This window comes from Narcine bancroftii, chromosome 2, assembly GCF_036971445.1.
Source record: "Narcine bancroftii isolate sNarBan1 chromosome 2, sNarBan1.hap1, whole genome shotgun sequence".
NCBI lineage: Eukaryota > Metazoa > Chordata > Chondrichthyes > Torpediniformes > Narcinidae > Narcine > Narcine bancroftii.
In genome coordinates, this window is record NC_091470.1 from 153130272 (window position 1) to 153154847 (window position 24576).

General features: G+C 44.5%; 1 protein-coding gene across 3 annotated transcripts in view; it reads left to right on the top strand.

Moving 5' to 3' along the window:
• chd5 (chromodomain helicase DNA binding protein 5) overlaps positions 1 to 24285 on the top strand; it is a 103393-nt gene extending 79108 nt beyond the window's left edge. For 2 of the 3 annotated variants that reach the window (XM_069918614.1, XM_069918615.1), the window contains exons 28-38: positions 223 to 367; positions 2002 to 2167; positions 4070 to 4131; positions 6023 to 6161; positions 8511 to 8654; positions 12132 to 12240; positions 13367 to 13499; positions 15191 to 15386; positions 18577 to 18737; positions 19236 to 19362; positions 21689 to 24285. In XM_069918614.1, coding sequence (XP_069774715.1) covers positions 223 to 367; positions 2002 to 2167; positions 4070 to 4131; positions 6023 to 6161; positions 8511 to 8654; positions 12132 to 12240; positions 13367 to 13499; positions 15191 to 15386; positions 18577 to 18737; positions 19236 to 19362; positions 21689 to 21810 — 1504 coding nt within the window. In that variant the 3' untranslated portion in view covers positions 21811 to 24285. The remainder of the gene's footprint in view (positions 1 to 222; positions 368 to 2001; positions 2168 to 4069; positions 4132 to 6022; positions 6162 to 8510; positions 8655 to 12131; positions 12241 to 13366; positions 13500 to 15190; positions 15387 to 18576; positions 18738 to 19235; positions 19363 to 21688) is intronic. The other variant, XM_069918616.1, reaches the window with a different exon arrangement.
• The last annotated feature ends 291 nt before the right edge of the window (positions 24286 to 24576 follow it).

Here is a 24576-nt window from a genome sequence, read left to right on the forward strand (position 1 = left end):
AACCCAATCAAACAACTTGGGATGTGAGGAAGTGGGGTCGGAGCACAACGTGGTTCCAGAGGAGGAGCCATTGTGTTGTGAATCAGCTCACTAATTGACCCATTCACTCACACTGGTCCCAAAGGGAAGACTTGGAAGAGAACATTTCAGCAATTTCCTCTGCCAAAGATGTGGTACATCCAGTGTCAGAAGTTTAAACTCGCCTGCTGTTCTCTTCCTCAGAGCCTACGTCTCGCTGTTTATGAGACATTTATGTGAGCCGGGCGCAGATGGGTCGGAGACCTTTGCAGATGGTGTACCCCGCGAAGGGTTGTCCCGGCAACATGTACTAACCAGGATAGGCGTGATGTCACTGGTCAGGAAGAAGGTGAGTGTTAGGGATTCTGCAGCAAATTAGCACAGTGTTTGACTCTCCGCTTATTTTAACGTGCAGTGTAAATGCCAACCATTTATGACCTGGGAGCACCTAGGGCAGGCTTGCCTACCTTCAGTCTTTCAACCAGATCTTGAGGATGAAGCATTTGTGGTAAATGACCTGGAGGGAGGGGGCAGTGCTCCTGGGAAGACCATCAAGTCTCCCATTGATGTGTGGGTTGAGCAGGGCAGATCAGATTGGAGAACTGGGACGTTGAACTGGAGTTGCGATCCTGAAGGAAATGGTAGAAAGAATTATCCTGGCCACGTCTCAGGCAGGTTGACAATCTGGCCCTGCACGTCTTGCGAGACTGATCCTTGGTTTCAGTGAACCTCTGCTCAGATTTCTCTTTGTTTCTTCATTCTGTTTCATTTATTGTTTAGACTGGAAAAAATCTTTTTTTATTTTTGCCAATTATTATTTGCTGGGTTATTTGTATCTTGGTCTTGAGGATCTTTCATAGCCAATTGTCATCCCAAGATGCTTTACTAGCAATGATGTACAACACTTACTGTTGTAAAGGAGCATTTGTAGGCTGCAGGTTTTAGATACCAGTACATCAAAATCCTTTAAACAGCATTGAGATACAAATGAAATCAACTGAGTTTGTGTTGGTTAGAGGTAAATTATTTGTCTGGTGTTTTCGGAGAAAACTGTAGTAGTTTCTCTACACTTGTTGGTGAGACAAGTCTGATTCATTGTAGATCTATTCCATTCAGATCAATTGACCTGTGGTACCATTTAAAATTTTCTATCTCAGCAAGTGGACCAACTCGGAGCCAGTCATGCTGCCCACTAGTGGACAAATTAATTATCAGCAGGACCAAGTCACAAATATAAACACATTTCACAAGGAGCAAATGAGGAAATATTTTATATCTCTATAAATAAAACACTGGCTTGGCTGACGAGCAAAGATGGGTTAATGACAGTAATGGGATAAAGTAGTGTTTTCATGATTATTAAGGGTAGAGAAGGGAACATTCTGACCTTCAGCTATGGTTCCAGATACTCCTGAGTGAGTGATAGCATGCATTAGGTAGAAAGTTCTGCTCCCATTCCAAGTGCAGCACGTCAAATACAGAGTAATGCTCCCTCTGCCAGTGGTTCTCCACCTTTTTCTGTCTAAGGCCCACCTGACTTCTTTTAAAGTCAAAGGCAGCTCTGTAAGAAACACTTCTTTATCCAATTTGATTTATTTAACATCTTTAAAGACCTACATGGAAGTAGGCTGTGGCCCATTGGGTCTATACTGTTCAGTGAAATGTTCCTGGGACAGGTGCAGTGCTGGATGAAGTAGAGGAAGGCTGTATTTGTACTGGCCATCAAAAGTTCCCATGTCCTGGGCCAATATGGGTTAGACCTGGAGTAATGCTCTCTTTATGTGGTCAGCATTATGTTCCCTACTTGTAGCAGTTTGAGTGAGATTACCGTTGAGGTCAGAGTTGGACGTTTTCCCAACCTGTTTCAGAGACAAATTTTGAAGTTAAGTTTTGTCACTGTCACCTAGGCCTGTTTTGTACCTGTTCTTTTGATTTGACTTGCCGCTCATCACTAACCTTGTCTTTCTGGAAAATAAATCCAAGGTCCAGGAGTTTGAATACATCAACGGGAGGTACAGCACGCCGGAGATGGTGCCCGAGAACGTGGAGAGCAAAAAGCCAATCGACTGCATGTCCTCTGATTCCAGTACCCCTGTGGCTGCCAGTCCTGCCTGTCCTCTGCCCGGTGTACCAGCTCACAGCTCCATCGGTGGGTTCCACGCAGTCCCGTTCCGAAGGACGAGTGTCAGAGTTTGATTGCTGGTGGAGAGAAAGGATGGTGCTGTAGACATGATAAACGTTGTTGCTTGAACTTCATTCCTAGATGTAGACCCAAACTCCCCATTCCTTGTTGCCTGGCTCCGTTCTGATTCAGCCTGTTACAGCAACAGAATTGCCTGTGGTGGCTTCTCTTCCCACCATCACTCTCCAATTGTGGCTTGTCCCCATTGGCTTTGGTTTTTCACCTGCCTCTCAGCAGCAGCACATCCATGGCCGTGTGTACACCCCTGCGTCATCCACGACTCTTGTCCACTGTCTAGACTGAGAGTCTGCCTGACCAACACCCAGTATTGGATGAACAGGAGTTTCTTCCTCTAAACAATGACAAATCTGGTCAGTGACCAGAGTTCTGGCCAGCGAATGGTCATCAGCCTGGAACCTTCACTCTAGCCCAGTCCATTCCTGGTTATTTCCCTCATTCCACCCTCTATAAACTTATATAAAACCCTACAATCTGGCTCCGATGCACATCACCTTGGAGGAAATCTAATCAAAGAATAATCAGAGGTCAGAAGTCTAAGATCTCGTATCTACCAAACATTCTCTAGCCCTGCGACCATCTGAGATAGTTCTGCTCCTTCCGGTTTTTAACCCCTTCGGTTCTTGCCCCTCTGGCTCACGGACTTTCCGCGGGCAAAGCCACCAGCTTTGGATGTCACTCCCTAAACCTCCCTGCTTCGCTACCTTTTCCCACCAGGAGGATGTTGCTCTTCCAGCCTTGTTGACCAGGATTGTGGGCAATTCCTGTAGTGTGGCTCAGCGTCAAATATTATTTGATAACAGAGTGAAACACGAAGGTTTGCAGATACCGAATATAGTAAAAACTCACCTAAATCCTGCGGGAACTCAGCCGGTCTCACAGCATCCATAAGAGATAAAAGATATATTGCTGACATTTTGGGTCTGAACCCTTCCTTGAAGAAGGGGTCAGGCCTGAAACATTGGCAATATATCTTTATCTCTTATGGATGCTGCAAGACCAGCTGAGTTCCTGCAGCATTTCAATGAAAGATGTGGTGTTATCATATAATAAAAACATATAGAGTTAAAGAAGTTACTGAAATTTAGTTTGTGAAGAAAGGGGGAGTTTCCACAAGGGAAGGATAACATTGGTGTGTGATGGAAAGAGATGGTGAGTGGGTGTCTGTCTTCCTATTACAGATTACATTGCTGACTGGATGAGGTAAACGCCTCAGGTTTTTCACAGGCAGGGATAGTGTGCCTGCCCCCCTACCCTCTATCACTGGTCCTCTTGGGAAGCTTGGGGTTCGGTCCTACTTTTGGGCCACAAGCTTTGGGGTTTGGGTCAACTCAGTGCTGTCACTGAGCCCACAGTATAACATCTTGATGATATACAGCTCCTCAGGGCAGAGCCCAGCAGGGAGAGGCCAAGGAGCCGATTTGAAGGGTATTTCAGCAGGAGTGATGGGGCTTGAGCATACAGCACCATCCATGTGGTACCTGTTGATCGTTGGCTTAACCCTGTCATCAAACCTTGGCCATCATCTGTCTCTGTCAGTGATGTAGAATTAATCGCAGCACGGTTGGCGTAGCGGGTTAGTGCTATGCCTTTACAGTGCCAGCGATTGGGACCAGGGTATGAATCACACACTGTCTGTAAGGAGTTTGTACGTTATCCCCACGTCTGCGTGGGTTTTCTCCGGGGGCTCCAGTTTCCTCCCACCGTTCAAAACTTACCAGGGTAAAGTTTAATGGGGTGTAAATTGGGTAACACAGACTCGTAGGCCGAAATGGCCTGTTACCGTGCTGTATATCTTACAAAATATAATTTTTAAAAAAAACTGACCAAAGGAATTATTTTCCTTCTCAGAGAAGAATGGCTGCTGTGCAGAAGTGATGGATGACAATGAGAGGGACAAGGAAGATTGTGAGGCAAGTATTGAAGGGGCACAAGTGAGACCCTGCCTGAAGGGCTGGGTAGTAACCGAGCTTCCAAGCGACCCAGGTAACACAAGAACCAGCGCGACTGTGTTAACAACGTTATTTTGCAATCACAAGGTTCAAAGACACTTATTGGTCAGTCTTAAGCGGTAAATTTAGCAGTTACCCTTGTGCTAAGATCAGGGCACTGAGTACAGGTGTTGGGACATCAAGCTACAACTGTACAAGATGTTCTGGGCTTGAGTTCTAAGAAGTGGATGAATAGGCTGGAAGGTCGGAGAGATTTTATCGAGGTTTGTAAAATTGGGGGACGTAGATAAGGATAGTGGAATCCAAAACTAGAGGACACGGGTTTAAGATGGGGGGTGGGGAGGGGTTTTAAAAGGAACCTGAGGGGCAATTTTTCACACGGGTCAGTGGGCTTTTGGAACAACTGCCAGAGGATAGAAGCCGATACAATGCCACATTTACTCAGCATTTAGTCAGGTAAATAAATGGGAAAAGATTCAGAGGTTTATGGACCAAACACAGGCAAATGGAACTCACTTGGATAGACAATTTGGTCAACTTGGGTGAGCTGGGCCTGTTTCTGTCCTGAACAACCCCAAAGCTGAATTGCTGCACAAATTAATAGTTCCATTAGGACTCTATACTGGGAATCTGAAAAACCTGGCGAATCAGGTGAGATCTGTGGAAAGAGCTCAACAAGGTTAAAGATACAAGGGAGGAAGATGGGCAGGAATGGGTTAATGGTAAAAGGCATGATAACCAGACTTGTTAAGAGGCTCCCGATGGGTCAGGCCAAGCGGGATTTTAGTCTGGGAGATGGACAGTCTCTGGAGGCTGAGGCCAGGATGAGGTGGTTGATTAATCTGACAGGCGACTGGCACCCTGGAGTCACACTTGTGCACTGAACATTTTCTGATGAATAGTTGTTAACTCAAAACTGTCCCTGGTCCTGACCAGAGTATCTCTGGCATGTGCAGTGTTTATTTCGATACAGGTTTAAGTAGCTTCACCCACAGCCATTAAGATATTTAATCTCGATTATATACAGCTCAGTGTAGAGTCTAGTGTCCTTCATGGTAGGAAGAGAGTGCCCAATAATTTTTTTCTGCTGATTTCACTCTCCTCTGCTAGGGTTCTACAGTCCAGGTGGTGCAGCTTCCAAACCAGGTGGTGACGCAGTTGCACCGATTCATCCTCTGTAGAATGTAGTGAGGATGGGGGGGGGGTTGCTGGGAGATGATCTTTCCTCAGTCTTTGCAGGAAGCAGGGAGGGGCCAGGGAGCTGAATTAGAGGGTATCTCAGCAGTGGCTGATAAAAAGCTCCCTCCAAAGGTGAGGCCACTCGGATTGGAACCTTGCCCCTTCACCTGTTGGGGAAAATCCCCTCTTTACTCAAATTCTCCTTTCAATCGTAACAATTAAGGGTTTGTGAAGGATTTAAACCAACAAACCTAGTTCAGGAGGTCATTCAACCCATTAAATCATTGGATCTCAGGGCAATGCCATCAATCCCATTCCCAGTAAACCTGTTCCTTTGCATACGCCCATAACCACTCCTCTCCCCTTCTCCGGTTTGCATTGAGTAGAATTTAGCAGGATTATGTTCAGAAACCCTCCCCAACTTTGTGTATAGTGGAGGAAACCTTCCACAGCTTTGGGGTCCCTCCCCCCATCACCATGCTTGCTCCAAGTTCAGTGTCACAACAGACTCCAACTGGGTTCACATGCACACAGAGGGCTCAGCTGAGAGGGGAAGTCCCTGTGGAGCCTTGCTTCCTCTGGTAAAGAGTGGTTGAGAAGCGAAAGGGTTAGCTGGGGCAGTGGTAGCTCCAGAAGGGCACTGATATATTTTCCCATGTTGATCTCATGGCAGGTTCCCAGTGGGGGGAAGGCCGCTCCCAGCGCCGAGAAGCCTCAGGAACCGGAGTGCAAGAAGCGAGTGAGCGAGTGTGGAACAGAGGAGAAAGGGGAGCGTGAGCCGCAGGAGCAAGCGGCACCTCCTCAACCCAAAGGTGCTGGCATCTGTTTCCACAGGTTCTCAATATCCCTAAGCCCAAACCTGGACTCAAACACTCACCTCTTTGGAGCACTTGTGCCTTCAGGAGATCCTGCTCTTGGTTAGGATCACCTGAACTACAGTCACCACTGAAATGGAAAGCTCCCACAATGATATGAAAATGACTGATTGTAGGATCAGTGTTAACATTTGGACAGAGACCATAAGATACAAGAGCAAAAGCAGGGCATTCGACCCATCAAGTCCACTCCGCCATTCCCACTCAGCCCCCCTCCCCTGCCTTTTCACCACAAACCCTTGATATTCTTGACTATTCAAATACCTGTCAATCTCTGCCTTAAAAACACCCAATGACCTGGCCTCCACAGCTGCCCTTTGTAGCAAACTCCACCACTCTCTGGCTAAGGAAATTCCTTTGCATCTCTGTTTTAAATGGGTGCCCTTCAATCCCGAAGTTGAGGCTTTTTGATCACCTTCCCTGTTACCTTGCAGCTGGTTCATGGTCAGTGGACTGACTTCCTGCTGTATCTGGAGGTGTGTATCCTGATGGTACAGCAGTGCCTCAGTACAGATGGTCTGATTTATGATTTTTAGAAGTTACAATGGTTCAAATCTGTACTGTACTTTGAATTTTCATCATCTCCTGACAGCACTGCATCAGTCCCCACACTGATCTCACTGCCTTGTCTCTCCCCATAGCCCTGTATCAATCTCCACACTGATCCCACTGCTCCAGTCTCTCCCCGCACCCCTTGCCATTCCCCAAACTTATCCTACAGCCTTGTATCAGTCCTCACGTTAATACCATTGCCCCACTCTCTCCCCACACTGATCCCACTGCCCCGCTCTCTCCCTACAGCCCTGTCAATCTCCATTATGATCCCATTGCCCCAGTCTCTCCCCAGAACCCCTTGTCAGTCCCCACACTGATGCCACTGCTCTTTTTTCGACATAGATGAGAGTGGTGGTACCCCATCATAATTTGTACAACACCAGAGGCTTGCCCTGGAATAGGGGCAAATGACCTTCCCCACTAGGAGGTGGAAGGGGTATCCATCCAGGGTGGATGATCTTGTGGTGCAGAACCTGCTGCTCCCTTGAAGTTGTCACCAAGGTGGTGGAGTTGGCAGCACACCAGAGTCAGTTCTGTTCATAGGAGTGAAACCTGAAAGTCTGCAGACATTGTGATTGAGTAAAAACACATTAAAATGCAAAGATATAGACAATAGGTGCTGGAGGAGGCCATTTGGCCCATCGAGCCAGCATCACCATTCATTTAGATCATGGCTGATCTTCCATTATCAGAAGTCCCTGCCTTCTCCCCATAACCCTTAATTTCCCTGTCCACAAGAACCTTATCTTGCTCCCTCTTGAACTTGCCCAGAAACCCACCTCTACCACCCTTTGTGGCAAAGCATTCTACAGACCAACAAAACTCTCTGGGTAAAAAAATTTTTTTTCTCATCTCTGTCCTAAAGGGCCTCTAGTCCTAGTCTCCCCCAACATCAGGAACATGCAATCAGTTTCTATCATGTCCAATCTCTCAATAATTTTATATACTTCAATCATATCTCCCCAAATTCTTCTAAATTCCAATGTATACAACCCCAGTTTATCCAACCTTTCGGCATATGTCAATCCCGCCATTCCGGGATCTAACCTTGTGAATCTACGCCACACTCCCTCAATAACGAGAATGTCCTTCCTCAAATTAGTAGACCAGAGCTGGACACAATACTCCAGGTGTGGTCTCACCAGGGCCCTGTACAACTGCAGAAGGGTATCTTTTCTCCAATATTCTATTCCCTTTGTTATGAAGGCCAACATGCCATCTGTCTTTTTCACAGCTTGTTGAACCTGCATGCTAGCTTTTAGTGACTGGACTTGAACTCTTCTTCAAGGAATAAGCAAAGAATGCTTATTTCTCCCTGATTATTCGTATCTTATTCCTTAAAGAAGGGCTCAGGCCCGAAACGTCAGCAATCTGTCTCCTATGGACACTATAAGACTGGCTGTGTTCCTGCAGCATTTCAGTGTGTTTTTACTGTACATGGGAGGCTGTGGTCAGAGAGGTGGGCACAGAGAGGAGCTGGTGGAACAAGTGCAGGATCATGGGGGAGAGGGATATCACAAAATTAATTATGGGCACAGAGATAAACAAACGGTCTCCATCAAGGTCCTGACCCACAACGACAACTGACCATTTCTCCCCATGCCTGTTCCTCTGAGTCCCTCTCTTTGTTCAGTCAGTATTGTTGATGCATGGTGTCTATAATGTGAACCCTTCAGGCTGCTAGTGGCTATATTCAGCCAGCAATGTATTTATTTGTCCTTTCTTTGACAGCTGAAGACACAACGGAGGACAAGGATGCAGCAGAAGGTCTGCAGAATGGAGAGCTGGTGAAAGACATGAAGGAGGAAGAGGGGAGAAAGGAGCAATCTGGCAAAGGAAAATTTATGTTCAACATTGCCGACGGGGGTTTCACAGGTACCCAGCAATGGCTTGACACACACTCAACCAAGTTAACAGATTAATCCTGGTGGGACCCTGCCATCAGATTTGCAGGGTCGTGTCAGACTCCTCCATTATCCCTACCCCCACCAGCCTGGCTTGGTGCTGACGGGCCCTTCCCCCACAACTACTCCCCAGTCTGGCTTGGTGATGATCAGTACCTCCCCTACCCAAAGTGGCTTGTGACGATCGACACCCCCAACCCCTTGACGTGTTGGTGGGGTCCCATTGTAGCCAAGTGCCTGTGGGACCACCTACTTCTCCACTCCCACACCCCCCCCTCTGGTTTCCAGACGGTGGAGACTGCCCACAGAACTTCCCACTTCAGCAGCTGGCTTGTTCTATGAACAAAATGTTGTTGCCTTTTGCAAGATAACAACTTTGGTTTTGTTTTATAACCATTTGCAACATAGAAACAGGCCAGTTGGGCCCTATTCGTCCGTGCTGAATTATTGACCCACATTTGGCCCATAACTCTCCATTCCTCTCCTGTCCACATGCCTACCCAAACTTTCCTTGAATATTAACATCAACAGTGGGATCTTGCTTCTATCACCACTGTCAGGAAGTTCATTCCATACCCCCAGCACCCTCCGCATGAAGAAATTTCCCCCATATGTTTCCCTTAAACTTTTCTCCTTTTACTCTCAATCCATGTACTCTTGTTTGAATCTCCCCCCTGTGGAAAAAGCATATCCAAATTGACTCTATCCGTCTCCCTTATAATTTTGAATACCTCTATCAAATCATGGCTCAACTGTTCCCTGTAACTCAAACCCTGACAACATTCTTGTAAACCTCCTCTGCACTCTCTATAGTGTTTATATCCTTCCTATAATTCGGCAACAAAAACTGCACACAATATTCCAAATTTGGCCTCACTAATGCCTTATACAATTTCAACATAACATCCCAACTCCTGTGTTCTATACTCTGATTGATGAAAGCCAACATACTAAATGCCTTCTTCACCACCAAATCCACAAGTGATTCAACTTTCAGAGAATTATGTACCATAACTCCTAAATCCTTTTGTTCCACTGCACTCCTCAGTTGTCTTCCATTTATCGTGTATGCCCTATTTTGATTAGTCCTATTTTAATTTTGTGGTTAAACAAGTATCAAGAATTAACCATTATAGATACATAAAGCAAAAAAAAAAACACAATTATGGTTTTTAAGCCTGCAGGCATGTAACAGCACAATCAAGGATTTTATCACCTCACGGGCATTCTAAAAAGTCAATTCCTGCACCACGATTTATCCTGCAAGACCCCTACTTCTTTTTGGAGGAAGTCTGCAGTGTAAATCGTACCGGGAAAAATTCATTGATTGATTCATTCGACTGCTCGTCCAACCACCTGGACTGTTGCACTCAGGTACTTGGAGTCTAAAAAGGCGCCCAGTGTCAACGACCACACGGGCAGTAATTAGGTTGAGTCCCCAAGATAGAAGAGAAAGAAAGAAAAAGTGAATAAAGAGGTACCATGAAGGAAAGAGGAGCTGTCAGGATCTGGAATCCAGTCCAGAAAGTCTAGCTCACTTTCTTACCTGGATCTATGGGAAAGAACGGGGGCATAAAGACTAGAGAACAGAATAAGTATCTTAAATATTCATCCCTGTGTTAGGCAAATACGGCTGCCATACCTGTTTCTGCCCCTAAATTATAAGTAATTTTCTCCAAGGGGACATTCCATCGGGCTATGTCCAGAGGGGAAGTCAGACTTCCAAGTAACTGCAATAATTTCCTGGCCACTACCAATGCAATTTTAAGACATTCTAAATGGTACTTGGACAGCCTTATTTTAGGCCTTATGACCACAATATTTCCGAGGAGAAACAATTTTGGACTTTGTGGCAATTGTTTCCCAATAATCTGATCTAATAAAATTCTTAAAACTTCCAAAAATGGTTTTACTTTTGAGCATGACCACGTGGAATGTATAAAGATTCCTGTTTCTTCTTCGCATATAGAACATATATCAGATATATTAGAATTTAATTTGTGCAACTTCTGCAGGGTAAGATATAAAAAATTGTATTGCACCAATCTATTATCTTACATGAATTGTGATAGTTATACATTCCTGACATATATCGGACCAGTTCATCAATACTAATATTCAAATCTGATTCCCATCTTTATTTTGATTTATATAACTCTGGTTTAGGATTACCCGATTGAAGTAAATAATACGTTACTGATGTGAATTTCTTTGTGATCCCCTTTTCAATTAGAATCTCCATTTCACTGCACTCTGGTAAAATCATGGTCTGTCCTTAATTCATCTCTGAAAGAAGATCTTAACTGAAATAGCAGAAGATTGTATTTATTTTTTAACTGTTCAAATGACATTAATTACCCTTGTACATAACAGCTCAAAATTTTATAAACTGGATTCAATCCCTATATATCGAACCCAAGGCTAGATTTGTGACAAATAGTCAAGTATCTCCAACATTCCCACTATCCAGATCCAACAGACAAGGACATCCGCTATCACCAGCCCTCTTTGTATTGGCCATAGAGCCTCTGGCAGAAATTATTTAACGGGACCCAGACATTAAGGGATTCAGAGTTGACCAAGATGAACATAAGATTAGTCTTTTCGCAGATGACGCATTAATATCTGATGGAGGCTGAAACTTCTCTACAAAAGGTTGTATTTACAACTGGAAGACTATGGGAGGGTCTCTGGGTACAAAATAAACTGGGTCAAGAGTTTCACTAATTGATAGGGACTCTACAAATTGCCAAAGGAATACACAATTTAGATGGCCTAAGAATGGGATCAAGTACTTGGAGATCAAAATGGATAATGATTTTTAAAAATTTGTACAAGATGAGCTACCTCCCCTTGCTTAAGAAAATTTAAATAAATGGATAACTCTTCCAATAACATTGATTGGAAGAGTGAGCTGTATTCAAATGAATATATTCCTGTGCATATAATACCTCTTTTAGATTCTTCTGATACCATTTCCACAGAAAATTCTTTCAAAATCTGAATAAATTAATTAGTAAGTTTCTCTGGAAAGGTAAGTTAGCCAGAATCTCCACTGAAAAATTAACTTGGAAATATATGGGAGGTTTACAATTCCCAAATTTTAAATACTATTGGGCAGCCCAGATGAAATTTGTCACTTCCCTCCTTGATGGAAGGCAAGCCTTCATGGATGGAAATTGAACTGCACAAAGTCGGAGAGAGAATGGCAGAGGATTTTAATCAAATGGGAAATCCATTTCTGGTAGAAAGGAGGCACCATTAATAAAGCATATTTTGAACATTTGGCATAAACTGAATAATTGGATCAAAAAGAAAAATAACTCCAAAAATGCCCTTGATTCAAAATAGATCAATTCCTTTAACAATTGATAATAAAATTCTACATACATGGTCCTGTAATGGGATCAGATATGTGTTTTATACATCTTTGCTTTTGTTTTGCCAGAACTGCATACACTTTGGCAGAACGAAGAACGAGCTGCAGTCGCTTCTGGAAAGATCTATGATATCTGGCACAGGAGGCATGACTATTGGCTATTGGCTGGCATTGTTGCGTATCCTGCTCTGAGGCTGGGGTGGAGTAAGCAGACAAGGGGGAAGATGGAGGGGGAAGAGTAATAACCTCCACTGCTGGTTGTACATGCGTCCACGGATTGTCGGGGAAGATGTGTTTGCTTTCTAGATCATAGAATAACATTGTACTCACAGTGCAGTGTTTGACATCATCACAGACCATGTGTGCTCAGTCCCCAAATTCTTCAAACTCCATCACTCTCTTCCTTCATTCAACTTAGCGTCCCCTTTAATACATCCCTTCATACCTGCAAATGGAATAATCATTTCTAGTGTTTTATTTGAATCACTTTTCAATGAAATAGGATCCCTATTCAATCTTTCCTGATGTTTTTGTATCTTTCCCTGCTCCTGTTTGTGATTTGAAGACTAGAGCTCTTCGAAGTGTCAAGTTTGGTTTGAGGTTACTACATCTTCCCTTTTAAACATCTGTGACATATAGTCTCATCCTGATGAATAGTCACTTCCAACTTACCAGAAAAGAGCAATAGATTGGAAAACCTACAGGGATAAATCACAGTTATATGTTAAAGACCCCAAACCTCCTGCTGCGCCTGACAAATGTAGCGATTTTCCTGGAACATTTTAAAGAGGAGAATACAAGGACACAAGAAATACGAGTGGGAGTTGACCATCCAGCCCGTTGAGCCTACTCCATCATTCAATGGCTGATGTGATGACAGGCTCATCCCCACCCCCCTGCCTTTTCCCCACATCCTTTAATTCCCCTACAATGCAAAAATCTATCTCATCTTAAATATATTCACTGAGGTCACCTCCACTGCTTCAATGGGCAGCAAATTCCACAGATTCACCACCCTCTGGGAAAAGCAGTTCCTCCTCATCTCCATCCTAAATCTACTCCCCTGAATCTTGAGGCTATGTCCCCTAGTTCTGGTCTCCCCCCACCAATAGGAACAACTTGCCGACCTCAATCTTGTCCATTCCTCAGGAGGGAGAATGGAACAAGGTGCTCTGTGAACAGCGACAAGGCAATCTGAACTCTCCGTGGCCTGCCCATCTGCCCTGAATCTCCCACAGGCATTGCGTAATTGCATCTTGCCTGCAACTGCGCCCTGTTCTGTTTTCCTTAATGTTTCTGTCCAGTCATGGCTACGCTCGATGGCAGGATATACAGAATGACCCTAGATACATGATCATCAACGAACCTTTCAAAGCAGAGATGAACAAGGGGAATTTCCTGGAAATGAAGAACAAGTTTCTGGCCAGGAGGTTCAAGGTAAGGCAGCTGTGGAGGCACAAATGTTTATTGATTCATTCATTTTCATGACCACTCTCATTGCTCATCCCGTGGGCCATTTCAGGCAGGTAAGGGTTAATCATAAGGGTGGGTCTACAGTACAGACCAGGTCAGGACGGATGCCTTTTTCCCCTGAATGACACTGATGAACCAGATATCATTTTACAACTATCAACTGCTTTTCTGATGATCATTGGTAATAACAAAGGTTTTTAAAAGAACTGATGACATTGTACTTCAACAAGTTGAGAATGGGCTTCTGCTCACTGGGAAGGAATCAGCAATTCCTGGCGGAGAGGAATTTGTCAGCTGTCAGTGTCGAGGGGTTCACTTGATCCTTTTTAGTTCAGATACCTGGTTGGAAAATAAATACTTGGAGCTTGGTGCCCTATTATCTGGGATTGATGGGGCCTCTCAGCTCTGTCCTTGATTCCTCACCATTACCCATACCCCCAACTATTCCTCCCCTACTTCCACTCTACTTTCTCTCCCTGACTCAAAATCTCTTTTTTTGGATCATTCCTAGCTGGGCAGGGTGAGGAGGGCAAATTGGGATGTCTTCTCATATGAAACTGCCAAATCCCTACTGAAATATAGGAAGTCCCTTGTGGTATGGGGCTGTCTGTCTGTATCAAGCATATGTACATGAACAGAATCTGTTACATTTGCCTTTGAGCCATTAATTTCTTGAATCAAACCAGAGATGTGAGTGCGATGTGATGTGTTGCAGCTTTATAGAAACAACCAGGAATCCCATCCTTTGCTTTCGGGGGTGTTTGTGAAAATCCCATGGGTTATTTTGAAAAGACGGAAATATCCAGGCTGATGTTAGCAACCAACATCTGTTTCAAATTAAATAGCTGTAAAGCAGAAAATCTGCATATGCTGGAGTCGAGTGCAGTACACAGAAGTACTGGAGAAACTCAGCAGGTCACGCAGAATCACAAGGAAGCAAAAGGCAGTTAACGTTTCAGGCCTGAACCCTTCAACGGGAATAAATTATTGTTATAATTAGTGGGAAATTTTGCTGTACGCCCTAGTGGCCTTGTTTTCTACATTCACAAAGTTTTTTATGGGTTGGAAAAGCAGGTTGAGGTTGTGAAGAATTGTTTCAAAATGCACTTCCATTAATTTCTCTCCCTATGCACCCTCACTCCCTTCCCCATTACTGCTCCTCTGCTCTCTACACTCTGTGGCTCCACTGTCCCAACTGCCCCACCCCCCACCCACCCCCACCCCCCTACTATTCTGCTGCCCTCTTGCATAGCACTCTTGGTATATGTCCCAATTTGTAAAGCCCCTGCCCCTTCCTTGCAAGTATCCCCTTGGCTCTGAATTTTAAATTGCGACAGCCCAGTAACAGGCCCTTTCGGCACATGAGCCCAATTGACCCGTTTTGGAGGGAAAGTGGAAGGAAAAACCCATGTGGAGAACGTACAGACAGTGCAGGATTCGAACCCCAGCCTCGATCACTGCTGCTGTAACAGCATTGTGCTGATGGCTATGCTGACCATTTTGTGTCTCTTCCTCCTTCCCCACCTCTCCTTCCTCCATTTCTCACTTGCTGACCTTGTGTGGATGTGGGGAAAGGATGTTTCTGCACTGGTTAACTGCTCTCGTCATTTGCACTGAACCCTGTTCTCCTGTCTTACACTCCTTCCTGACCTCAGCTCTTGGAGCAGGCCCTGGTGATCGAAGAGCAACTGAGGAGAGCTGCTTACCTCAACATGACCCAGGATCCTAACCATCCCGCCATGGCTCTCAACGCACGCTTTGCTGAAGTTGAATGTTTAGCCGAGAGTCACCAGCATCTCTCCAAGGAGTCCCTGGCCGGCAACAAGCCCGCCAATGCAGTTCTGCACAAAGGTTTGTCATGTGAGCTCCAGCCCTCTGTCCCATCTACCTCCCGTCTGCATAGTGATCACTCAGACAGGTCCTGGACATCGTAGAGATTGAAATATAAGAGAATAGTTCTTGCACCATTGCACTGCCCCACAATATCTTGTAAAATATTGTTCCTTTTTTTAGCGAATCTGCTAATAAATTCAGCTTTTTGTAATGAAGTGCCTCTGGTGTAATTGTCATCTTAATTTCTTTTTTGGATATAAAAAGTATTTGAGACAATAGGGACCAGAGCTGTATTGTCACACTGTCTTCTCTGCTAACCATCTGGTTTATTTCTCCCTGAACCTCAAAAGCTGCCAGTAATTGCCTGCAGGTTCCATGATAAAGGAAATACTGTGTGTGGGGGGGGGGGGGGGGTGAGGTTTGAAGTTGGGGAAAATGAATGCATTGCTTTAAGGCAGTGGAGAGAGAGGTTGGTTGTATCGTTTATCTGCCTCAGAAGTGACTAGTGGTTCAGTGCAGAGGGACCTGTCGCCCATATCTAATTACATCTCCACCTACAATGGGACAGTGGGGCTGGTCTTCGTCTATGATTAAGCAGTGGGGCCTTGTTCCTCTTGAACAGCCTATCTCCGTATCATTGATCGAGTGCAGCAACGGGGGCAGCAGTTCGAACTTCTCTATGGTGGAAGTTTGACAGTAACCAAAGAAATCGTCCCAAAGTGGGCACGTTTAAGCTTTGAGGCTTGCGGTAAATGAAGTCATAGCAACCTAATACCATGCTGTTGAATGGATAAAACACACTGCAGTGGAACTGTGATGGTGCAAGTTCCACTTCATATTAGGGACCTAAGTTGCAGCATTCCAACCCCACTAGGGGGCAGCTGTGAATTGCATCAGTTACTCTGCACTTGGAGACCAGATTTCAGGGATAATGTTTGACTGAGCAGTCTATGTATTTATTCCCTTCAGTGCCTGAGAATGTACCCCTGTACAACACACAGGGAACTAATCCTGCCTACTTCAGAGTCCATCCTTTGTTCTACACCCTCCTGTGCAATGCCTTTCCCTTCTCCAAATATGACCCTTCCAGGTGTTTTTGCTTTTATTAATCAGAGCCACCTTTTCCCACTCCAGCCCAGCCGATAGTAGAGTTTGCCCTCCAAACCCACATTCTCAGACCTTTCTCTCAGCAACATCATCCCAAAGCACATTTAATTTCCCTGGGTTGGATTGTCCATTGCTTCAGTTCCCCCTCCCCCTCTCTCAATCACTGCCTTTAATTTGTTGGGCTCTTGCTGTTACTGTATGCCCTGGCCTCTCCCTCTTTGATCCCTGATACTGAGCTGGATGGTTCACAGATGTGGGTCAGATCTGATTCCCCCAAATCAGCTACATGTTGCCTTCCATTACCTTTGCAACATCACCCAGCTCTCCCTTGGTCTGCAGAAACCTTCATATGGCCATGAATACTCTCCTGGCAAGACTCCCATCTCCATAAAACTGAGGGGGTCTGAATTTCTGCTCACTGAACTCCATTCCCTGCCAGTTAAACAAAGCTTTCAAGTCATTCCTTCATCTCACCATTCAGACTCCTCCATCAGGCTGAAGTCTCCGCTCTCCTGCATTTTGGAGGTCTTGTAGTCCATTGCTTATTGTACTTTTGGCTATTGAGGCTTTAAGCTTTGGAAATCCTTGCCCCACCTTCCATAAAATGACCTCTTTCAGCAAGATCTCTCGTCAAACTATTTCTCTGAACCACTTGGATGCTTTGCTAAGTTAAAGATAAATAACTCATTATTTGGGATTGCATAGGGGTAACAGACCCATTCATTACATTGCACAAAAGGAATAGTCTTCTGTTCAGCGCACAGAGACAATGTCCTGCTCGTTCTGTACCATACAGTGCAGTACATTCCATTTGGTAAATGAGTAGCCTTGAATTATGCAGCTCAGAAGAAGACCATCTGACCTCAGACCTGTGCCTTTTCCCTGGTCCACACCTTGGTGCACATGTGCACAGTTGTATTCTGCGAGTTAGTAAGTTACTTTCTACTGCCTGTTCAGGTCCGTAGATACCAGAACTTGTCACGCAAGTTTAAAAGACTCAACTGCTTTATACCTCTTTTGCCAGTTAGCCGAAATCAGAATCCTCTGTTCACCAGTTCTGCAATTTGAAATTAAAACATGAAAGTCTGCAGACTCCATGGTTGAACTAAGAACACAACGCTGGAGAAACTCAGCAGGTCAAACAATGTCCTTAATGTAGATAATATACCTTGATGAAGGGCTCAAGCCCAAGCCGTTAGTTCTGTATCTTTATCTTTGCTACATCTGTTTGACTAGATTAGTTTCTTCAGCAATGTTTTTAATTCTACAATTTGAGACCATTTAATTAACTCCCCCACACTCTGACCAAGGTTGTAGCCAACCTTGTTTAGAAAGCTGAGTGTGTTTGACCCTGAATGACTCTGGCTGATTCCGCACATCCCTCCAACCTCCAGTGGCAGCTGCCTCTCTCTTGCAGCTCAGCAAAGCGAGGGTAATCAGCACCATCCAGATGCTATCGGGTGTGGACCTCCTTAGGAAGAATGGACTTGATCGTCTTTCCCAATGATCCAACGAGCTGCTTTTTTTTTTCCCCCACCATTCCCCACGCAGGCTTCAGTCTATGCTTTCTTCCTTCAGGGAATCAGTTGTACAGCTTCGTGGTAACTTTCCCTGACACCAGATCCTCATTTATAATTTTTTTCCCCTCACAAAAATGTAATTTCTCAATTTTATTTTCTGAACTATTTGTCCAAAGGTCTGACCATGACCCCATGTACAGCAGCCAGACCTCACTCAGGATGGCGTGCTATTCTGCACAATCTGTTGTTTCAATGGACACACAAGGATTAAAATTCACAACAGGGTAAGGCTGCAAAACATTTCAAGGCAAGTTGCGATTAATATAAGAGCCGTTATGCACCTAAAACTAGGGGTTTGATGGCCTCCTGTTAGTAGCAGCATCTGCAATTAACGGCTGCTGTTCCTGGCCTCCTGTTCCCATCACTGAGGGCAGCTGTGCATAGAATGCACTTTTATCATGGTAGATGGAGCCACAGCACAGCTCGGAGTGTGGCCAGCGGCTGTGGTGTTGCTGGCATCTCCCCTACTGAAACCCTGGCCCTGAGCACCTTGCCCTCTATTTGCTTTTTGTTTCTTTCAGTCCTGAATCAGCTGGAGGAGCTCCTGAGCGACATGAAGGCTGACGTGACGAGGTTACCCAACATGTTGTCCCGTGTGCCACCTGTTGCAGCGCGGCTTCAGATGTCGGAGCGAAGCATCCTCAGTCGACTTGCCAATCGGGGAAACGAGCCCCAGCCGCAGGTAAGAACCTGGATCTAGGCTCCCGGGCAATGGGGACTCTGAGTGAGGGAGCATTACCATTTCATTCCAACCCCCGCTTTCCTTGGCCTGCACATCCCAAGAGATCCAGAGGGGTGAAGTGACGGCAAGCCTTGCTCCACTAGTCAGCAGTGATGGGTCGTTAAGTCCCAGGAGCTGTGTTCTGTGGCATTATTTTGGTGTGAATAAGAAAGCTGTCAGTGAAAGGCATTCCCTCATCAAGTGCCACATGAACCATCAGTCTCAGTGCAGGTACAATACAGGCTGGATGCAGTAAAGCTCGCCATTTGTGTGAGTGTTTACTCTGGACGAGGGCAGAGATTCCACCCTTAGTCCAATGCACAGTGCCCCCAACACTGGAAAATCACTGGGTCAATGCCTTCAGGCAAGGAGAGAGGGAAATCCAGTGGTTGAAGTTGTGAATTCTCCGCTCCACACATTGATTGGTTTATTTTTGTTTAAACAAACCATGTTTTGCAGCCGTTCACACAGGGTCAGTATGGAGCGGCACAGATGTACAGTAACAGCTTTGGGCCCACCTTCCGAGGGCCGGGGACAGGAGCCCTCATCAACTACAACCAGATGCCACTGGGTCCCTATATCAGCGGTAGGTTCGAGAATCACAGATTCTTGCATCTAAATTCCTCAACTACAAATCTGGAAACTAAGGGCTGGTATCAGTAAAAGTGACCAAGAAGCTGCAATACTCTCATCATTCTAACCTGTCACCAGTCTCGCAAGTGTGTAACCATTGAAATGGATGAGCAAGATGGTTATTCTAGCCAGAGTACGTAGGCTTGAACACAGTACAAAGAGTGAACGATCACCAAGGCTATTGCTTGGGAGGAAGGTCTTGCCTGAGTGGATTAAATTCAGCTTGGCCTTCTCCCTGATCACCTTTGTGCTGTGGCACTGGCGTCACTCGGGGGGGGATGAGGACCACATCAGGTGACATCATCAGAGGGAATGACACCAAAATGACTGTCTATAAAGTTTTTGTGCAGTGTTTCAGCAGAAATGTATTATTATTTTTTTTAAATATCCATATAGTCACCGTATATTTTGGCGTACAAGTCGATCCCCCCCCCCCGCCTTATTTTAATGGTTTTACGGTATATCTGGTGTACAAATTGACCCCAATTTTTGGAATGCCCGAGTTGGCCTGTTGACCAGTGTACAAGTCGACCCCAAAGCTCGTGATGCCTGAGATGGGCCGTTGACCGGCGTAAACATCGACCCCCAAATATCATGAGAATCGATCTGATGGACGTTGGCTGAAGGTGATTGCTATCATGGAGGGTCCATCAATACAACGCAACATGCGATGAAAATGTGAAGCGAGTTTTAAATTGAAAGGTGATAGAAAAAAAATGGCCAAGAAAACCAACAACTGAGCTGCTGCAAGAAAATTTGATGTGGACGAGAAGTTGATAAGAGATTGGAGGAAGAAAGAAGAGACTTTAAGAAAAATACCAAAAAGACAATGTTCTTTGAGAGAAGGATTCACTCGTTGGCCAGAGTTGGGTGTGTGAACAGTGGAATGGAAGTGCATTAAAACTGTGCAAACCAGAAGTATCGACCACGAAAGGACCAGGTTTACCATGGTGTTGTCGTGCATGGCCGACGGGACGAAATTAAGATCTATGCTAATCTTCAAGCACAAAATTAAACCGAAAATGAAATTTCCTTCAGGCATTTTTGTACATTTTCATAAAAGTGGTGTAAAACTATGGATAGACAATGTGTGGGCTATGGGCGGTGGGGGGGGTGGGGGGTTAGTTATGGAGTTTGCTGGTCCGAGATATGTTTTGTAGCCACTTAACTTGTTTTCAATAAAAATCTCAATGAAAATAGAGTTTTTTTTTTGGTTTTTCAAGGGTCGACTTATATGCTGAATCTGCTTTTCATGGTTCGACTTGTACACTGGATCGACACGGATTGGATTTTGAGCTAAATTTTTTTAAGGTCTCAAAAGTATATCCGGTGTACAAGTTGACCCCCTTTTTTTTGAGAGATTTTTATTTGGTTTTATGACTCGACTTATACGCTGAAATACATGGTAGTTGTAACAACAAAAACATTTTTCAGAAGCCCAGCTGACGTGCATCAACATCCCAACAAGGCTCCATCTCTGCTCATTTACTTTTTGAACCTTCGAATGCGCTCCGGCCAGAGCTGTTGTTATTACCCAATGACCATGTCACTTCGAATCGTGTGGGTTTCTTTGCTGCTGGTGTTTTAGCTACAATATTTGTGAACCGAGATCAGTAACGTTTTAGAGATTGTAGGAGCAATTAAAGGAAAAGGAGGAGAAAAATCGAAAAAGGTTCTGCTCAATTACTAATAATGTAAATTTTATAAAACAATTTTGTTGTTCATATTCATTTGATCTAAGAAACATTACATCTAAGAAATTTACATTTATTTTTACAACTATAATATACTTCTAGGCTGTGTGTATGATACTGTAATTTAAAGGTGCGTCTTTAATTTGGCTGGTTGTTTATCTCAATACTATTACATTCAGCGATATATGGGAATTGGGATTAAGGGTAACATCAGTACAAAAATCATTACTGAGGACTCTGTATGGAGGAGGTCCATGGGAGGAGAAGGTGGGATGACACCTTGAATTACAGCACTGAGGGATACCAACTCTAGTGAGGCCACTGAGCTGTGGATCGGAGTGATCTGGGGCAGAGCATCTCACTGGCCTTATGGAATGATTGTTCAGAGAGAACATTTAAGATTAAAAGTCATGACTAATGACAGCTGCATTGAGCCAGGATAAAATAATGTCCCCACACTCCTCCCCACCCCGTTAAGCAGTGGTGAAACCCCATTAAATGTACAGAAATTTGATTTGTTTAGGCAAAATATGGAATTTCCCAGCTCGAAGAAAATTATACTAAAGGAATTCTGCTTGTTTGCAGCGACCACAAATATTTCTGCCGTGAGTGACTCAGATAAAAAGTACTTGTCGGAAGGACTGAAAGAACTGGAAGCAGGAGAAAGGAAAGATAAAGTCAGTGATGTAATCTGCATTGAAGATTGACAGCAAGTCACCAGGAACAGCTCCCAGCTGTCAGCTGCTCCAGCCAGACACCTTGCGCCTGACCTACCTTAAACATTCTTTGGAAACGTGGTGTTTTCATCTCGAGAGGGGGGTGGTGGGGTGAGGAGGTGGGGGTGTGCTATGCTCACTTGTACATATTTGCACTTTCTTTGCACGCTCGTGGAAGGGCTGTTCCTGTTGCATTGTGTTGTTTCAGGGAGATTAATGCCAGAGTTTAGGGACTTGGGGCCGAGGGAAACAAAACGCATGATCGTAGCCAGACCTTGTAAACTCTGTAACCAATTCTACAGATTCTGCTCTGCATAATATCCCTCATTGCAGCCCTTAACCCCTACAAGTGTACAGTTCCTAACCTACTCCCTCACCAGCGACATTTCATTCTTCCTAACCACATCCCCTTTCTGGTCCACTACAATGTTCCACCCTCAACCAAAATATACCATTCCAAACCCATCCCCCCCCCAAACCCTGTGATATACTACCAAACCCAGTATAATCTACCACTATTGATTTCCCTCCTACCACCCACTGTCCCAAAGTGAACCCTAGCCAGGGCTACCCTGATCCCTTGAAGACCTAAAATTCCTTGGGATTCTTGTGAAGAAGGGGCACAATTTGTACATTGGTTTGGTGGCACTTGGGGATTCCTGTTGTATCTTACGTGGATGGAATCCTCAACTCCAGTACCAACACTCTAGGTAGGAAGCCTGTAGCTTGGATATTGTACATTGTGTGGAATTCAGTCTGGGTTTGGAACAAAATCCACTTCCCCTTTCACAGTACTCAGCTTCTCTCCTCTCATCAATTTCCCCCCTTTATAGTGTTTTGGAGTGGAGTAACAACAAATTAGTGCCATTAGACTATCTTGTATTATTACAAAGGATGTTTGTTGAGAATCAGCATTGACCATACCCTGGTATTCTATCAGCGTCTCAATGCCGATAATCTGTCCAGATTAAACAGATCAACTCTGCACCACGTAGAGTTCAGCCGCACAGTGTCTCCGGGTGGACAGTGACTGAGAGCAGGACTGTGCTCTGCAATTAGGTCTCCCTCCCCACCCCCCTCCCCCATCCCCACCCCAGTCAAAGCTGATGCTCAAAGATAACAAACAGTCCATGCATAGGTAACGATGGCTGCCAAGGGGCCTAACGCAACCCTTCTCTTGCACCTGCCATCTCAGAATCCAGCTACTCTGGCGGCACAGAACTGACACAATTTGCTTAGAGTTGTCAACTTCAGGAGAGGGGGACATCTTAAATCTCATTGCTACAGCTAATTGCTGTTCCTGAACCTCATGATGCAAATTTTTTTTGCCAAATATCAATGAAAATAGTTTATAACACTAAGCTAAAGACTTGAATATTGAAACTTCAGTGACCACTTAAAGCCAGATTATATACATTGAGGTGAAATGTTGGAACTCGGTCTAAGGTTCGGAGAATGACCATTTTGGCAACTGCATGTGAAGCTTCTTTCAATTCCTCTTTTGTCATATTTTATCTTTTTTCCTCATTATTCCTAGAAATTCTATTATTTTCATTTTTTTCCCTCTCACTCCATCTCTCTAATTTTCCTCAGCCTCTAGTTACTTTTCAATAAAAGCACTGACTGTTCTGGGTTCTTGTCCAGAAGGAAGGAAATCCACGTCCTTCATTTCCACATTGCCTAGATGTCATCAGCAAGTGCTGACAATGTCTTTGGTTCAAGTGAGGGATAGAGAAGCGTTGTGTCAGTGCTACATCTGATGTGAGGCTCTGGCCCAGAAAAGCACTACACAAGACAGTGCCAGTGGTATTTTTCTTTTTAAAAAGAATCAAAACAGGAGAAAATTATCAATTTTACTCACTCCATCAGACACTAACCAATCACAGTGATGTTACCTCTTGGAGGAGGTGAAAAAAAAAGCAGTCAATTCTCTGGTAAATTCACCAAAATTTCTAAAGTCAATCACTTAAGCTGAAGGGGATGATGCATCATTGGATACACGTTGCCAACCAGACATGGGCAGCTGACGTTGTAAGCCCTGCAGAGGCTCTTTGATCTTGTGCCAGGTTCTCATGTGGCACCCTTTTGGATCTGATTTCCCAACTATCTTCAATACAATGCAAGGCTGTTGGTTGGAGGGCGAGTTGATGAAGCATTTTTTTGCTTAACAGTGTTACGTTATAAATGGTAGGTAGTGTATTGCTCATTTAATACATGGGGAGGCCTATGGAGAGAAATTCCAGCCATTTGCACATATCTGTTCAAATCCCAGTGTTTTAACTTGTTTATTTTTTTTTTAAAACAGTACCTTGTCAGGTGTTATTGTATTTTCCAATTCTGTGTACAGAATATTACTGCTGTCCTACTTGAGATTAATAAGCTATTTGGTAAGAAAGTCTCAAACTGAAGGCTTTAAGTTGACTGTATGAACTCAAAGTGCATCTTAATACAGTCCCTAAAAACAAAGCAGCTTTGTGCTCGTTTCATTCCTCAAATGCTCCACAGCAGGTCAGGCTGAAGCCAGTGTTTTCAATTATCATTTACAAAGTTGTAAACCATGAGGTTGTTGCCCTCTTCTAGTCTGTCAGGGACACTGGTGGCAGGCCATTTGGTTCACACGGATCCAGTGAGCTTTGGAGCGGGGAAGCGCGTGGAGGATGCAGAGGATTGTAAGGGCATCTTAACCTTTTGCGGCACATCCGGGTTAGACAATGTCAAGTTGCTGGTGATGGGCAGGTGAATGTGGTCACTAACTGA